Source organism: Hyla sarda, chromosome 10 (genome assembly GCF_029499605.1).
Source record: "Hyla sarda isolate aHylSar1 chromosome 10, aHylSar1.hap1, whole genome shotgun sequence".
Classification (NCBI taxonomy): Eukaryota; Metazoa; Chordata; class Amphibia; order Anura; family Hylidae; genus Hyla; species Hyla sarda.
The window spans coordinates 136524646-136543287 of NC_079198.1; the positions used below are offsets into that span (position 1 = coordinate 136524646).

General features: G+C 45.5%; 1 protein-coding gene across 2 annotated transcripts; it reads right to left on the minus strand.

Moving 5' to 3' along the window:
• Positions 1–3822: 3822 nt before the first annotated feature.
• On the minus strand, positions 3823–12844 carry LOC130294512 (nicotinamide N-methyltransferase-like). 2 transcript variants are annotated; one of them, XM_056544431.1, is made up of 3 exons: positions 12694–12844; positions 10605–10812; positions 3823–4343 (listed from the first exon to the last, which is right to left on the minus strand). In XM_056544431.1, exons 1-3 carry the CDS (start codon positions 12842–12844, stop codon positions 3929–3931), a joined length of 774 nt encoding a protein of 257 aa, XP_056400406.1. In that variant the 3' UTR covers positions 3823–3928. The 2 variants fall into 2 exon arrangements, with proteins under 2 accessions (XP_056400406.1, XP_056400407.1); XM_056544432.1 differs by lacking the exon at positions 12694–12844 and adding an exon at positions 11962–12070.
• Between the last annotated feature and the right edge of the window lie 5798 nt (positions 12845–18642).

An 18642-nucleotide genomic window follows, 5' to 3' on the forward strand; every position in this document is an offset into this window, starting at 1 on the left:
CCCCTGTCCCTGCCTATTGTGTAATCGCCCTAAATAGCAATTCCACAAATGGAAGAAGATCCCTGACTAAGTGCAGGGACGTCTTAGGTCAAAACAACAAACAATGCACAATACAGTAAAGGTCAGGGAGGAACAGTCTGGATACAATGGGTTAACAGGCAAAAGATACTAAACTCAGGGAAGACAAACAAACAACAATGGGACAGTCAGCAAAAAGCCAAGAGAATAACAGAAGTACTGAATTGTATAGCAAAGGGTTACCCAAATGTCAGAGCCAAAGTGCCAGATGCAAGATATAACTAGCTTCAGAGTAGAACACTCTTTAACAGGCAAAGTCTGAGAGAAAATGCAGAGCTTGAATAGCCAAGCTGTAGGGTGTGGACTCAAAGAGCATTGGCCAGTTGTCCACAACTCTTGATTGGCTAGGGTGTAGCAATGGCTACGTATGATGCTGCAGCCAGACACTAAAAAGGTGAACCCTTCGAGCCAAAGCAGGTTAAGTCATTACAATAGCGGTATGAGTCAGTGGTCAAGGTGTGGAGGTATTATTTATCCCTTACTGGGAACGTGTGCAAGTACTGGTATTATTAATATTGTGGGTATTATTAGTATGATGGTAATATGTATGGGGATAATATTCCTCTTTGTTTACTGGTATTATTGGTGATATTAGTCTCAGTATACAGGATTTGATCAGTAACATTATGATGGTAATATGTATGGTGATAATATTCCTCCCTGTATACTGGTATTATTGGTAATATTGGTCAGTATACAGGATTTAGTGAGTAACAGTATGATGGTAATATGTATGGTGATAATATTCCTCCTTGTATACTAGTATTATTGGTAATTTTGGTCTCAGTATACAGGATTTGGTCAGTAACAGTATGATGGTAATAGGTATGGTGATAATATTCTTCCTTGTATACTGGTATTATTGAAACATAGAATGTGTCAGCAGATAAGAAGCATTTGGCCCATCTAGTCTGCCCAATAATCTGAATCTTATGAATAGTCCCTGGCCCTATCTAAATTAGTCCCAGTACAGATCCCTGAGGTCCCCACTGGTAACAAGACCTTGCTTTGAATATTCTCCATTGACTACAACCCTCTGTTGTCTGTCACTCAGCCACTGCCTAATCCACTCAACAATATGGGAGTCCAAGCTCAATGACTACAGTTTATTGATAAGTCTTCTATGTGGGACAGTGTCAAAAGCCTTACTAATATCTAGATATACGATGTTTACTGCCCCTCCGCCATCTATTATTTTAGTCACCCAGTCAAAAAATCAATAAGATTTGTTTGACATGATCTCCCTGAAGTAAACCCATGTTGTTTTTCATCTTGCAATCCATGGGATTTTAGATGTTCCACAATCCTATCTTTTAGTAGGGTTTCCATTAATTTCCCCACTATTGATGTCAGACTTACTGGCCTATAGTTGCTTGATTCCTCCCTACTACCTTTCTTGTGAATGGGCACAACATTTGCTAATTTCCAATCTTCCGGGACAACTCATGTTACCAGTGATTGGTTAAATAAATCTGTTAACGGTTTTGGTAGCTCACCACTAAGCTGTTTTAATAATTTTGGGTGTATCCCATCAGGCCCCTGTGACTTATTTGTCTTCACTTTAGACAGCAAACGTAGAACCTCTTCCTCTGTAAAGACACATGCATCAAACGATTCCTTAGTTTTTCTCTCTAATGGAGGTCCTTTTCCTTCTTTTTCTTCTGTAAAAACTGAACAGAAGTCATCATTAAGGCAGTCGGCTAGACCCTTATTCTCTTCTACATTCCTTCCTTCCTTTGTTTTTAATTTAGTTATTCCTTGTTTTCCTTTTTTCATTTATATATCTGAAGAATGTCTTATCCCCTTTTTTCACAGACTGAGCTAGTTTTTCTTCTGTCTGTGCTTTAGAAGTTCTTATAACTTTCTTGGCCTCTTTCTGCCTAATCTTGTAGATTTCCCTATCTTCATTGCTCTGGGTTGTTTTATAATCCCTAAATGCTAGTTTTTAGTTTTTTATGATTTTGGCCACTTTTGCTGAGTACCACAGTGGTCTCTTCCTTTTCTGCTTTTACTGACAAGTCTAATGCAATTTTCTGTTGCCTTCAATAGAGCATCTTTTAAGTAGTCCCATTTTTCCTGAACTCCATGTAATTTGTTCCAGTCTGATAGGGACTCATTTATGACTAATCTCATTTTTGAAAAGTCTGTTTTTCTAAAATCTAAAACTTTTGTATTTGTGTGGTTTAACTCCTTCACTGTTCTTATATTAAATCACACTGATTGGTGATCACTAGATCCCAAGCTTTCACCTACAATAACATCATATACCAAATCCCCATTTGTGAATACCAAATCCAAAATGGCCTCCTGCCGGGTTGGCTCCTCAACCATTTGTTGTAGAGATAATTCCAGTAGGGAATTTAGAATATCTGTACTCCTGGCAGAACTAGCTGTTTTGGTTTTCCAGTTTATATCTGGAAGATTGAAGTCTCCCATAATGATAACTTCTCCTTTCGTTGTCATTTTAGATATTTCTTCAACTAGTAGATCATCTACTTCTTTATCTTGGCCAGGTGGTCTATATATCACACCTACACGAGTTACTGCATGATTACCAAACTGCAACGTAACCCAAACTGACTCTATGTATGCCTCACTAACTTGCATTAGGTTAGATTTTATGCTATCTTTCACATATAGGGCCACTCCTCCTCCTTTCTTGCCTTCACTGTCTCTTCTGTATAAAGAGTTCCCTGGTATGGATATGTCCCAGTCATTCCTTTCATTAAACCATGTCTCAGTAACAGCCACTAAATCTACAATCTCAGATGCCATTATTGACCCAGGTTAATTGATTTTATTACCTAAACTGAGGGAATTTGTAGACAGGACTCTGAGCTTGTCATTTCTTAACCTCTGTGCTACTGACATGTTCTGGCATTGTTTCGAGGGGCAATTGGACTCATGGATTTTGACTCTTTTGCCCCCACTTCCTAGTTTAAATACTCCTTAGCAAATTCTTGGAATTGTTCACTGAGTACATTTGGTCCTTTGAGAGAAAGATGCAAACCATCTTTTTTGTGCAGTTCCTTTCTATTCCAAGTAGAGCTATCATGAGACACCAAGCCAAATCCTTGCTCTTGACACAATTTACTAAGCCATAAGTTGAACTCCTTAATGCGCCTCTGCCTATTCTTCTGAAGTTATGCACAGGCAGAACTTCAGAAAATGAAACAGTGGATGCAAAATCCTGTATCTCATTACCAAGTGTGATAAAAGATTCCTTCACCTCTGAAACTTCATTGCAAGCCAGGTCATTTGTCCCTAGATGGACAAGAACATCCACTTCCCCCTTCCTGCTTTGCTTGCTTAACAATATTAAGAATATGTCTTCTATCTCTACTAGCAGTAGCTCCCAGGAGACATCTCACAAAACCATGTTCCTTAAGCTCCACACTTCTTATGATTGAATCACCCAGCAACAGCTGCTTCCTTTAAGATTTTACTTTATCTTTTTTGTCCTTGGCTGCAGTCTTGTACACATTAGACATATGAGTCAATGGTACCTGTTCTCAAGCAGTGGTCAGCAGAAACATTGGTAATATTGTGGAGTAAAATAACAATAGAAAAAACCCAAGAGCCAGCGCTCAATGAAAAGTGCAATAATGATCTAGTTGGTTACCATATATAGCCAGACAGGTCCCACCATGGAACTTACTTACTTGATTGAGGATAAGAGGATCTTTAGAATTTCTATGAAATAAATAATTAATAAGTAAATTATTATTAGACACTGAATCTGAGCACTGATATGTTTATTGAGCCATAGGAATGTGACAATCTCTTATCTAACAATGATGACTGTCTACAGGCTGATACGAGACTCTGGATGTCTCTCTGCTCAGATCTGCTAATCTTTATGAGCGATAAGGATCATGGTTGAGGTGTAGTCAGTCATATCGCTCTCTGCTGTCCTCGGGAGGACTTCACAGTCGTCTATAGTGAATCCTTCTCCAGTCAGGGTCTCTTTGGCAAAGATCTCATCATATGTCAAGAGATGGAACGTCTCCTCACCCACAGTATAATATGTTCCGTTCAAAGCGCCAAGTAGTATCAGGTGACCTCCAGGCTTTAGGAACTTTACAACCTTCTTCAGGTTCTTGATGTACTCTTCCTTGTCTTTGCTGACACATTCGAGCAGCCATGCGCTGATCAGGCAGTCGGCTTGTGGTAGATCCAATGGATGGATGAGATTTTCTTTCTCAAGGTTACATCTCACTACCTGTTTTATTGTCGTCTTCAGCGTCAGTTCTTTCTCCTCATCACTGAAAAATTGGGAAATAATTACATTATATGCTAGTTCATTGCAAAAACTGGTGACCCTGACAGAAACGTAGAAAGTGTCGCCAGATGAGAAACATTTGGCCCATCTAGTCTGCCCAATATCCTGAATACTTATGAATAGTCCTTGTCCCTATCTTATATATAGGATAGCCTTATACCTATCCCATATAAAGGATAGCCTTATGCCTATTCCTATCTCATATGAAGAATAGCCTTATAACTATCCCTATCTTATATGAAGGATAGCCTTATACCTATCCCTATCTTATATGAAGGATAGCGTTATGCCTATCTCTATCTTATCTGAAGGATAGTCTTCTGTCTATCTCTATCTTATATGAAGGATAACATTATGCCTATCCCTATCTTATATAAAGGATAACATTATTCCTATCTTATATAAAGGATAACCTTATGCCTATCCTTATCTTTTATGAAGGATAGCCTTATGCCTATCTATATGTTATATGAAGGATAGCCTTCTGCCTATATCTATCTTATATGAAGAATAGCCCTATGCCCATCCCTATCTTATATGAAGAATATCCTTATGCCTATCCCTATCTTATATGAAGGATAGCCTTATCCCTATCCCTATATTATATGAAGGATAACCTTATGCCTATCCCTATATTATATGAAGGATAACCTTATGGCTATCCCTATCTTATATGAAGGATAACCTTATGCCTATTTCTATATTATATGAAGGATATCCTTATGCCTATCCCTATCTTATGTGAAGGATAGTCTTCTGCCTATCTCTATCTTATATGAAGGATAGCCTTATGCCTATCCCTATCTTATATGAAGGATAGCCTTATACCTATCCCTATCTTATATGAAGGATACCTTTATGCCTATCCCTATCTTATATGAAGGAGTCTTATACCTATCCCATACATGCTTAAACTCATTCACTGTATTTGCAGCAACCACTACTGCAGGAAGGCTATTCCACGCATCCACTACTCTCTCAGTAAAAAAAATATTTCCTGATATTACTGCATAAACTTCCTCTCCAATATAAAACTACTAATACCTCTCCTTATACACCCCTGAGCACTTGCCTCTACCTACTGCTACCACCTCCCCATACACCAACATGAGCGTACCCGTCAGATCCAACAAAACATTTTTTTAATATATCACTCAGTACCTAATCCTGACCATGTACATCTAATTTTTATGTGTCTAGCACCTTTATTTATTTTTTGATTACATTTTTAATTTAGCTGACTAGTCTGAATTCTTTTTCAAATGGAGAGGGCGTGGCCTCAGTGTGTAGGTCTCCGCCCCCTCCCTCAGTATGCTGTCTGCTCACATCTCCCCTAGCATTAGCAAAACTACAACTCCCAGCTTGTCCTCACTGACAGTAGCGGGACACAAGCTGACAATGGGAGGACTTTTCCTGCACTCACAGCTGTCAATCAAGGAAGTGTGTCCATGATGTAGGTGATGACTCATGGACACAGCAGGACTAGTATGTGTCCCAGCAGGCAGGGGGAGCAGTTGTTTGACTGGATTTTTCAGTATGAAATACTTAAAATGTTCTAATGAAAGCAATTGCAAAACCTGTCTTGGTTATACATGCTTTACAACATATCAGAAGATTTTGTATGTGACAGCGCCCATTTAAGTCTTCTAAAATAATGACCCCTAAATCCTTTTCCACAGATACTGAGGTTAGGACTGTATCACATAGTCTATACTCTGCCCGAGGGTTTTTACATCCCAGGGGTTCTGACCATTCCTCCAGATTACCCAAATCCTTTTCCATTTGGTGGATCCCTCCAGGAACATCAAACCTGTTACAAATTTTTGTGTCATCAGCCAAAAGACCAAGACCGAACCATCGAGACCTTCTGCAATATCACTGCAATATTTAAAGATATTAAACAAAATGGGTCCCGAAACAAAGCCCTGAGGTCCCCACTGATAACAAGACCTTGCTCTGCATAAACTCCATTGACTACAAGAGAGATGTCTGCTTCACTTCCTTTGGCTTCAAAATGCAAGAAGAAATTAAGACGGAGCAGAGAGTTCTGAAATGTTCACACAAATGTCACGATTCAGCAGTATTTGTTGCCTTGTAATTTTTGCCCTTGATAAGGTATTGTATGTGTTACTCTGCCTTGTATTCATAGTGCAGCAGTTCTGTGTTCATGTTGTAATAGCTCCACCTAGTGGCTGATTGTATACACTATAGCAGAGCATTCCAAGCTGGGTGTCGAAACACATTTGTGTATCTGCGGCAGAACCCAGGGGTGACCTGTACTGAAGCAGCCGCAGCTGGTCCCTGTTAATGGCCACAGCCCGTGCTGCTTATCCTGAACTGGCAGCCGGTGCCAAGGCCACTTTAATCAGTGAGCAGCGGTTGCTCGTAAGACCGTCGACACTGCACCCGATGCTGCACCTGACCGCACTGAGAGACACAGGCCAGGGGAGAATAGGGGGAATTAAGGGGGGGGGCAAGAAATTGCAGAGGGGTGATAAAGGGGAGGTGATGAAATGGTATGGGGGGGTGATAAAGGGGAGGTGATGAAATGGCACGAGAGGGGTGATTAAGGGGAGGGGATGAAATGGCACAGGGGGTGTTAAAGGGGAGGTGATGAAATGGCACAGGGGTAATAAAGGGGAGGTGATGAAATGGCACAGGGGGTGATAAAGGGGGGTGATGAAATGGCACAGGGGGTAATAAAGGGGAGGTGATGAAATGGCACAGGGGGTGATAAAAGGGGAGGTTATGAAATGGCACAGGGGGTGATAAAGGGGAGGTGATGAAATGGCACGGGGGAGGGGGGGTGATAAAGGGGAGGTGATGAAATGGCACGGGGGGGTGATAAAGGGGAGGTGATGAAATGGCACAGGGGGTGATAAAGGGGAAGTGATGAAATGGCACAGGGGGTGATAAAGGGGAGGTGATGAAATGGCACAGGGGGTGTTAAAGGGGAGGTGATGAAATGGCACAGGGGGTGTTAAAGGGGAGGTGATGAAATGGCACGGGGGGGTGATAAAGGGGAGGTGATGAAATGGCACGGGGGGGTGATAAAGGGGAGGTGATGGGTGATAAAGGGGAGGTGATGAAATGGCACAGGGGGTGATAAAGGGGAGGTGATGAAATGGCATGGAGGGTGATAAAGGGGAGGTGATAAAATGGCACAGGGGGTGATAAAGGGGAGGTGATGAAATGGCACAGGGGGTGATAAAGGGGAGGTAATGAAATGGCACGGGGGAGGGGGGGTGATAAAGGGGAGGTGATGAAATGGCACAGGGGGTGATAAAGGGGAGGTGATGAAATGGCACATGGGGTGATAAAGGGGAGGTGATGAAATGGCACAGGGGGTGATAAAGGGGAGGTGATGAAATGGCACAGGGGGTGATAAAGGGGAGGTGATGAAATGGCACGGGGGGTGATAAAGGGGAGGTGATGAAATGGCACAGGGGGTGATAAAGGGGAGGTGATGAAATGGCACAGGGGGTGATAAAGGGGAGGTGATGAAATGGCACAGGGGGTGTTAAAGGGGAGGTGATGAAATGGCACAGGGGGGAACAGTCCCATTGTAAATCTAAAAATGGATATTGGTATTTTATCCCTTACAATTTGATACATGCAATTTGCAGTATGGGGTGGAGTGTATCACCAAACTATTCATGCCTAAAAGGGTGTCACCAAAATGAACAGTTTGGAAAGCTCGGCACTATAGGTCTGCACATTAAACCCTTTTTGACTCATTTCAGTTACTATATCTGTGGCCTATGACTGTGATGACATCATCATCTCTGGCCACAGCAGCCATAATTCTGCAGAGCCAGCGGCATCCAAAATCATCCTCTACATCCAAGCTAATTGTAGCATCGCCCACCCAGCATTAAAGGGGTACTCCACTGGCCAGCGTTCCCACTAAATGTTCCGAACGCTGTTTTGGCGCTGCAGGGGTCGGCCACGCCCCTTGTGACATCGCGGCCACGTCCCCTCAATGCAAGTCTATGTGAACCATAGACTTCCATTGAGGGGGCGTGACTGTTACATCACGAGGGGCGTGGCTGACCCCCGCAGCACGAAAACAGCATTCGGAACATTTAGTTCCGAGCGCTGGCCAGTGGAGTACCCCTTTAATGCTTTGTATCTCAATGCATATTGATGTGTTTTTTCCAATTTTCATCTATTTATATACAGTTTATAATAAGCAGCTAGGGGGCCATGTATGTGTGTGTGTATATATATATATATATATATATATATATATATATATATATATATCTCTTTCAGTTTAACCTTATCCTTTCAATAAAAATTGAAGTTGAATGTTCCTCCTTTGTCAATGAATTGCTGGGCGGGAGTTTAGCTGCCTGTTAAATTATGTCCTCTGGATGGCGCCTTCCCAGATAGAAAATTTGCCACAGTTGATTTAAACGGCCATTTTAAATCAACTGTGGCAAATTTTCGATCTGGGAAGGCGCCATCCGGGAAGTCCTATATTTTCCACTTTATTCCTACTTATCATACAGGACCTGGAGGTCACGGTCAAGGACGCCGAGGCTGCCACCCTGGATACACCTCCCAGCGAGTTTACATGTCTACTCCCTATGGTACGGTGCATTATCCGGCACACATCACTCCAGTTATCGCAGTATTTCACTAGGAGCGCACCTCTTTTTTCCACTTTTCCTTTTAAACTTATGTCCTCCTTATGACACTAATAGGGGTACTCCACTGCCCAGCTTGGAACTAAATGTTCCGAATGCTGTTTTCGCTCTGCAGGGGTCACCCGTGCCCTTTTGTGCCATCAAAGCCACTCCCCCCTCAATGCAATCCTATGGGAGGGGGCGTGACGCATGTCACACCCCCTCCCATAGAATTGCATTGAGGGGGTGTGGCTGTGATGTCACGAATGGGGGTGTGGCCAATCCCCGCAGTGCGAGAACAGCATTCTGAACATTTAGTTCCATGCTGGCCAGTGGAGTACCCTGCATGTTCCGAATGCTGTTTTCACACTGCAGGGGTCAGCCATGCCCTTTTGTGCCATCACAGCCACTCCCCCCTAATGCAATTCTATGGGAGGGGGCGTGACGACAGCCCAGCTTGGAACGAGTAGGGGTACTCCACTGCCCAGCTTGGAACGAAATGTTCTGAATGCTGTTTTCACTCTGCAGGGGTCAGCCGTGCCCTTTTGTGCCATCACGGCTACTCCCCCCTCAATGCAATCCTATGGGAGGGGGCGTGACGCATGTAACGCCCCCTCCCATAGAATTGCATTGAGGGGGTGTGGCTGTGATGTCACGAATGGGGGCATGGCCAACCCCCGCAGTGCGAGAACAGCATTCATAACATTTAGTTCCATGCTGACCAGTGGAGTACCCTGCATGTTCCGAACGCTGTTTTCACGCTGCAGGGGTCAGCCATGCCCTTTTGTGCCATCACGGCCACTCCCCCCTCAATGGAATCCTATGGGAGGGGGCGTGACGCATGCGTCACGTCCCCTCCCATAGAATTGCATTGAGGGGGTGTGGCCGTGATGTCACAAATGGGGGCGGGGCCAACCCCGCAGTGCAAGAACAGCATACTGAACATTTAATTCCACGCTGGGCTGTGGAGTACCCCGCATGTTCCCCCGCAGCACGAAAACCGTGTTCGCAACATTTAGTTCCACGCTGGGCAGTGGAGTACCCCTTTAAGGAGGACAGAACAACAAATTGGGGTGAAGTGTAAGAAGGGGGTGGAAAGAGCATGGAGTCTGTGAGTTATAGCTTCAGCCAATAGCTGCAGATCAGGAAGTGATGTCAGAGAAGGGAGGGCTATTACAGAAAGTTCTCCTATACAGTCCAGTACAATGAACCCAAGTGCGGTCTTAGAGACCTATAATATTACTAGGAAGCTGCATTTGAGGGACCATATTGACCTATAGATGTGACACCAATGTATAGAGAAGACATTAGGAGTTCAGCCTCCCCTCCCTGTGAAATTACTTTTGCAAAGGTCACAGAGCATGCCTAGTAATGTTTCCGATTCATGTGACTATAACAGCTATTGTCTGTTATTACCTATGTCGAGGGGGCTGTAAAGCATATCTCTAAATGCTGTTAAAAGCTGCTCCCATAATAATGTACAAAAAAAAATTAATAAAAAATGACAATCATAAAATAAAAAGAGATTAGAAAAAAAAGAACATGCTGTAGTATCTGTGCCCTCGAAAAGTTACTGTCAATTACAGAGAAGAATATTGGGGGTTATACTTCACCATTTTCCTTCGAGCTGTGTGATATGGTTTGTTGCATGGGACCAATCATACGCTCCGGTTCGGTTGTGCCGCCATTTATTCAGTTCCATAATGCATCTCTCTGTCAACCGCATGACAATGATGTCATTGAATAATCCGCAGAACGAATAAAGATGGTGGATGACGGGACCCATGCTGAGATCAGCGAGAATGTTTCCTTTTATATGACCTGAAAGGAAAATTCACATTCATTTAACCCCTTAGGACATCAGGATTTATATCAGGAATTTTTCACTGTCGTTTATTCCTTTTTAAAGGGGTTATGCAGGAAAAAACTTTTATACATACATATATATCAATTGGCTTCAGAAAGTTAAACAGATTTGTAAATTACTTCTATTAAAAAATCTTAATCCTTTGAGTACTTATGAGCTGCTGAAGTTGAGTTGTTCTTTTCTGTCTAAGTGCTCTCTGATGACACCTGATGTCTCGGGAACTGTCCAGAGTAGAAGTAGGACGTATGTCACGCCCCCTCCCATAGACTTTCATTGAGGGGGCATGGTCGTGAGATCACAAGCGGGCGTGACCGTGACATCACAAGCCTCCGGCACTGCACCCGACGCTCTAAACGAATGCCGGGTGCAGCAGGGAGATTGCGGTGGTCCCCAGCAGCGGTACCCCGACCATCAGACATCTTATCCCCTATTATTTGGATAGGGGATAAGATGTCAAGGGCGGAGAACCCCTTTAAGTGGTGGAGTAATGTGATAGGAGAAATATCTTCTCTTGATCCCTTAAAGGGGCACTCCGGTGGAATACATTTTTTTTTAAACCAACTGGTGCCAAAAAAGTTAAACAAATTTGTAAATTACTTCTATTAAAAAAATCTTAATCCTTCCAGTACTTATTAGTTGCTGAATACTACAGTAATTTACAAATCTGTTTAACTTTCTGGCACCAGTTGATTTAAAAAAAAAAAAAAAAAAGTGGTCTATTTCTAAGACCAACAACTATTACCGTATATACTCGAGTATAAGCCGACCCGACTATAAGCCAAGGCCCCTAATTTCACCCCAAAAACCAAAGAAAAGTTATTGACTCGACTATAAGCCTAGGGTGGGAAATACATCATCCCCCCATGTCATCATCCAGACCAGTGTCATTAACACCCTGTCATTTTCACCCTGTCATCATCCAGACCCCGTCATCATTCCCCCCCCCCCTTCATCATCACCGCTTGTCAATCCCTTCTCAGCGGTCTTCAACCTGCGGACCTCCAGATGTTGCAAAACTACAACTCCCAGCATGCCCGGACAGCCCGGAAGACCACTGCGGCCTTCGTCATCATCCAGACCCCCCCTTTAAGTTTTCTACTCACCTCCCCTCGGTGGGAAGGAAGGGTGAGCTGGTCCGGGCCATCTATGCTGCAGGGACCGTTCGGTGGGGAGGGTTAGCCGTACCGGGCTGTCCATTTTCACCGGGAGGCCCTCTTCTCCGCTCCGGGCCAGCCCCAGACTAGTGACGTTGCCTTGATGACGACGCACAGGGACGTCTGTGCACAGCAGACATACCTGCACATGAACATCCCTGTGCGTCGTCGTCAAGGCAACGTCACTAGTCCGGGGCTGGCCCGGAATGGAGAAGAGGGCCTCCCGGTGAAAATGGACAGCCCGGAACGACTAACCCTCCCCACCGAACGGTCCCTGCAGCATAGATGGCCCGGACCAGCTCACCCTTTCTTCCCACCGAGGGGAGTAGAAAACTTAAAGGGGGGGTCTGGATGATGACAAAGGCCGCAATGGTCTTCAACCTGCGGACCTACAGAAGTTTCAAAACTACAACTCCCAGCATGCCCGGATAGCCGATGGCAGATTGAAGACCACTGATGAAGGGATTGACAGGCGGAGAGTTAACTCGAGTATAAGCCGAGGGGGGGGGGGAGTCATTTCAGCACGGAAAATCGTCCTGAAAAACTCGGCTTATACTCGAGTATATATGGTATAAAGTAGACACAAAACATGACTCTCCCACCTACGAAGAACCTGAAAAGTCCCAATTATGTATATATATATATATATATATATATATATATATATATATATATATATACCTCTGATTAATGTTTGGTGAAGTTTCTCCATGGGATTTTGTAGTGAATCCTTCACGAAGGCCATATCAGGCTTATTGGAAAAATAAGTATCGAGAAGTCTTCTTGTATCAACGCCTTGGACATGATAGAGGTTCTTAGAGCTGGACGTCATCTTCTAAGAGGTTACGAGACGTCTCCTCGTCCTTAGTTATCGCCTCAATACAGTAAATGCTGCAAGAGGTCTATTTATCCAATTCCCCAAACACATCATACGTCAGTATAAATATTGTCCCCTTATACTCTATCCCTCGGGGGGGTCTGGTCATGAGACCTTGTGACAGATCTGGTGACTGTATCATATGGAGGTAAATAAGGAGATGTGTACTGAGGGAATTCAAAGTAAACCCCTAACCTTATTGACAATCTACAGCCTTAAAGGGGTACTCCGCCCCTAGACATCTTATCCCCTATTCTCCAAAGGATCTGTCGGATCTGACGGGTACGCTTTAAAGGGGTACTCCGCCCCTAGACATCTTATCCCCTATCCAAAAGGATAGGGGATAAGATGTCAGATCCCTGCAGTCCCGCTGCTGGGGACCCCCGGGATCCCCGCTGTGGCACCCCGCTATCCAGGGGCGGACACAGACAGCAGAGGGCCCCTGTGCTAAGAATGTGCCTGGGCCCCCCCCCCCCCCCACACACAGCACTGTGTCCCCTCATGTACCTAGACCCCACCGGAGGGCCTCCACTTACCCCGCGTGTGTAGTGTCGCCACTTGCCTTGTCCACCACAGGTGGATGGAACGGCTCCTGAGGTGGGCTCCGGGTGGCCTCTGTCCCTCTCAGTGTGCGGCCCAGTGAGTACTCCCCCGGGTCAGCCTGACCCGTATCTAGCTGGGAGGCAGAGGGCAGTGCTCCCCTTTACACTCGCACCCCTGGACTTAGCACAACACCCCTTGGCACCCCCTGGTTCCTTGGCTTCTTATCCTTAGTGATAGAAGTGACTTACAGGCAGGGCCAGACTGGGACCAAAAATAGGCTCAGGCATTTTAAAATAAACAGCCCATTTTTATGGTGGGGGTCTGACTCATGGGACCCCACCAATCACCTTGGTTCAAGTGGCTCCCGAGATGTTGGAAAGCTGCAACTCCCATCATGTCTGAAGTGACTACAGCTGATGGGACAGTCAGGAGACTACACAATGATATCAGTGACTACAGCTCTGATGGGACAGTTAGGAAAATACACAATGATATCACTGACCTGAGTGACGTCTTCTCTGTTGTCTTTACTTTTCTTCTTCATCTGGTCCAGACACCAGGACTTCTTCCATCTTCTCTGCAGAGTCTGACACCTGGACATCATTGGTTCCTTAATTTGTCAGTAGATCCTCATCCTCTGTATGATGACAATAATCATTATAACCTTGCCAAATACTGTACCCCCTGAATATAATACTGCCAACCACTGTACCCCCTGAATACTGCCAACCACTGTACCCCTGAATATAATACTGCCAACCACTGTACCCCCAGAATACTGCCAACCACTGTACCCCCAGAATACTGCCAACCACTGTACCCCTGAATATAATACTGCCAAATACTGTACCAACCACTGACTCACCCCATACACCCCACGCACTCCATCCTCAGTCTCCTCATCACCCCATACACCCCATCCTCAGTCTCATCACCCCCATACACCCCACGCACCCCATCTTCAGTCTCATCACCCCATACACCCCACACAACCCATCCTCAGTCTCCTCATCACCCCACACACCCCATCCTCAGTCTCCTCATCTCCCCCATACACCCCACACACCCCATCCTCAGTCTCCTCCCCCCATACACCCCACACAACCCATTCTCAGTCTAATCATCACCCCACGCACCCCATCCTCAGTCTCCTCATCACCCCATACACCCCACATACTCCATCCTCAGTCTCCTCATCACCCCACACACCCCATCCTCAGTCTCCTCATCACCCCATACACCCCACATACTCCATCCTCAGTCTCCTCATCACCCCCATACACCCCATGCACTCCATCCTCAGTCTCCTCATCACCCCCATACACCCCATGCACTCCATCCTCAGTCTCCTCATCACCCCCATACACCCCATGCACTCCATCCTCAGTCTCCTCATCACCCCATACACCCCATGCACTCCATCCTCAGTCTCCTCATCACCCCCATACACCCCATGCACTCCATCCTCAGTCTCCTTATCACCCCATGCACTCCATCCTCAGTCTCCTCATCACCCCCATACACCCCATGCACTCCATCCTCAGTCTCCTCATCACCCCATACACCCCATGCACTTCATCCTCAGTCTCCTCATCACCCCATACACCCCATGCACTCCATCCTCATCACCCCATACACCCCATGCACTCCATCCTCAGTCTCCTCATCACCCCCATACACCCCATGCACTCCATCCTCAGTCTCCTCATCACCCCATGCACTCCATCCTCATCACCCCATACACCCCATGCACTCCATCCTCAGTCTCCTCATCACCCCCATACACCCCATGCACTCCATCCTCAGTCTCCTCATCACCCCATATACCTTAAGCACCTCATCATTATTACACAGCTGACACCCCCCCCCCCCCCAGTCCTTCTCATCAATATTAAACCCCCTAATCACTACACCCCTGACCCCCTTTCTGGTCCTCCTTATCAACACTACGCTCTCCCAGACCCCCAATCCTTCTTATCATTACACCACCAACCTCTTCAACACCCCTCCTGTCCTCTTCATCATCATTACAATCCCCTCCCCCCACCGCCCTGCACCCGACCGTCGCTCTCCTCACCTTATCTGCTCAGCGATGCGGCCGTGTGAGGCGGGAGGGTTTGCTGCTCCTGTCGCTTCTGCTGGGATCAGAGGCCATGACACGTGACGTCAGGGGCTTGGAACAGACGTGCGTGCCTGCGCGGGGCACGTCTGTTCCCATCAGCCCCTGGCCTGTCCTCTCACCCGGCCGGTTTAAAGGTAAACTACTGCTGTCAGCGGCAGGTCCGGGACCTGTTGCTGCAGCATTTAGTATGAAGTACTGGCAGGGGGCCCTACAGGGGCCCAAACTGTGAGGCCCAGGCTGGGACCTGGGCTACTAGGTGGGCCCCCTAACACGCTGGGCCCCTGTGCAGCCGAACCGGCTGAACAAGTGATATGTCCGCCCCTGCCGCTATCATTACAGCACAGAGCGAGTTCTCTCTGCACGTAATGACGCAGAATACAGGGGCCGGAGCAGCGTGACGTCACGGCTCCGCCCCTCTTGATGTCACGGTCCGCCCCTTTCAATACAAGTCTATGGGAGGGGGCGCGGCGGTCGTCACGCCCCCTGCCATAGACTTGCATTTAGGGGACGGGCCGTGATGTCACGAGGAGCGGAGCCGTAACGTCACGCGGCTCCGTCCCCTGTATCGCCCGTCATTACGCACAGAGCGAACTAACTCTGTGCTGTAATGATAGCGGGGTGCCGAAGCGGGGATCCCGGGGGTCCCAAGCAGCGGGACTGCGGGGATCTGACATCTTATCCCCTATCCTTTGGATAGGGGATAAGATGTCTAGGGGCGGAGTACCCCTTTAAAGCATACCCGTCAGATCCGCCAAAAAAAAACATTTTTTTAATATACAGTAGTCCCTCAAGTTACAATATTGAGGCTAGGTTCAGACTGCGGAATCTCCGGGCAGAAAATTTCCGCCCGTAGATTCCGAGTTCCGCCTGCGTCGACTGAATTAGTCGGCGCTAGGACCGCGCGGACACTGCAGTCTCCTATAGACTGCTATGTGTTCCGCTAGGATTTGCGCCCGAAGAAAGAGCAACCCCTTCTTTCCGCTTCACAAATTCCGAAGTGTGAATTTGTGAACGGAAAACCATTCACTACACTATGCATTATAGTAAGCGGAATTTCTGCCGGAAATTTCAAAGCGAAAATTCCGGCGGAAATTCCGTAGTCTGAACCTAGCCTAATTGGTTCCAGGACGACCATTGTATGTTGAAACCATTGTATGTTGAGACCAGAACTCTATGGAAGCCTGGTCATTGGTTCTGAAGCCCCAAAATCTCATCCAAAAATAGGAAAAAGTGAGGATTAAATAAAAAAAGTAGATAACTAATATAGATAAAGCAAATCCTTATATATAAAAGTAAGAAAGATCTGCTGGGAGCTGTAAATCAAAGTCTATGTCAGTGTTTCCCAACCAGGGTGCCTCCAGCTGTTGCAAAACTACAACTCCCAGCATGCCCGGACAGCCGTTGGCTGTCCGGGCATGCTGGGAGTTGTAGTTTTGCAACAGCTGGAGGCACCCTGGTTGGGAAACAATGGTTTATGTAAAGGACAGGAGCTTCTTCAGGGTCCTATACAGTACACACAGTGTCCCAAATGGAGCCGCCCTTACTTGGTGTCTAAAGGAGCAGCTAACCTTGACACAGGTAAAGAGTAGTACAGAACTTGTAGTTCCTCCCTGTACTGTAGGGGGCGCTACCAGACACCAGTCAGTGCATGCACTTCAGTAATAGAGGTGATTTACCAGTAAAATGCCCATTCTGATTGGTCAGTTCCTCCAGCTGGGACATGTTTTGCAGATCTGGACTTTCTGTAGCATTGTATGTTGAGTCTGGTTTCAAGTTACGATGGTCCAGAAAAGACCATTGTATGTTGAGGCCATTGTAAGTTGAGGGATCACTGTATCACTCAGCACCTAATCCTGACCATGTACATCTAATTTTTATGTGTCCAGCACCTTTATTTATTTATTTATTTTTTATTACACTTTTAATTAAGCTCACTAGTCTGAATTCCTCTCAAAGGGAGGGGGCGTGGCCTCCGTGTGCAGGTCTCCGCCCCCTCCCTCAGTATGCTGTCTGCTCACATCTCCCCTAGAATTAGCAAAACTACAACTCCCAGCTTGTCCTCACTGACAGTAGAGGGACACAAGCTGACAGTGGGAGGATTTTTCCAGCACTCACAGCTGTCAATCAAGGAAGTGTGTCCATGACATAGGTGATGACTCATGGACACAGCAGGACTAGTATGTGTCCAAGCAGGCAGGGGGGGGGCAGTTGATTGACTGGCTTTTTCAGAATGAAATACTGAAAATTTTCTAATGTAAGCAATTGCAAAACCTATTGGTTATACATGCTTTACAACATATCAGAAGTTTTTGTATCTGACAGTGCCCATTTAAAGGGGTACTCCCCTGGAAAACTTTGTTTTTTAAATCAACTGGTGCCAGAAAGTTAAACAGATTTGTAAATTACTTCTATTAAAAAATCTTAATCCTTCCAGTACTTTTTAGGGGCTATATACTACAGAGGAAATGCTTTACTTTTTAGATTTCTCTGATGTCATGACCACAGTGCTCTCTGCTGACCTCTGCTGTCCATTTTAGGAACTTTCCAGAGCAGCATATGTTTGCTATGGGGATTTTCTCCTCTGGACAGTTCCTAAAATGGACAGCAGAGGTCAGCAGAGAGAACTATGGTCATGACATCAGAGAAATCTAAAAAGTAAAGCATTTCCTCTGTAGTATACAGCCCCTAAAAAGTACTGGAAGGATTAAGATTTTTTAATAGAAGTAATTTATAAATCTGTTTAACTTTCTGGCACCAGTTTATTAAAAAAAAAAAAAAAAGTTTTCCATGGGAGTACCCCTTTAAGGTGTTTGTTTCCAAGTCTGGGACCTCAAAGGCTTCTCAAATATGGAGCACAATTAGGAAATTTAAACCAAATTCCTCTGAATGAAGGTGCTGGTCCCACAAGTATACTCATAAGGTTTATTTGCAACGCGTTTCAATACTGAAACCAGCCTGAAGATCCCAGTTCGAGATTGAAATGCGTTGCTAACAAACTTTATGAGTATACTTGTGGGACCAGCACCGTCATTCAGAGGAACTTGCTTTTACATTTCCATATTGTGTTCCAACCGGTTAGACTGACGTC

Bases quoted from the DNA above. Each gene is read 5' to 3' on its own strand.
- LOC130294512 (XM_056544431.1), bottom strand. From the start codon at position 12,844: ATGACGTCCAGCTCTAAGAACCTCTATCATGTCCAAGGCGTTGATACA. The intron at 10,813-12,693 runs GTATATATATAT...TTTTCCTTTCAG, and splicing joins TCACCAAACATTAATCAGAG to GTCATATAAAAGGAAACATT. The intron at 4,344-10,604 runs GTGAAGTATAAC...CCAATTTTTCAG, and splicing joins ACACAGCTCGAAGGAAAATG to TGATGAGGAGAAAGAACTGA.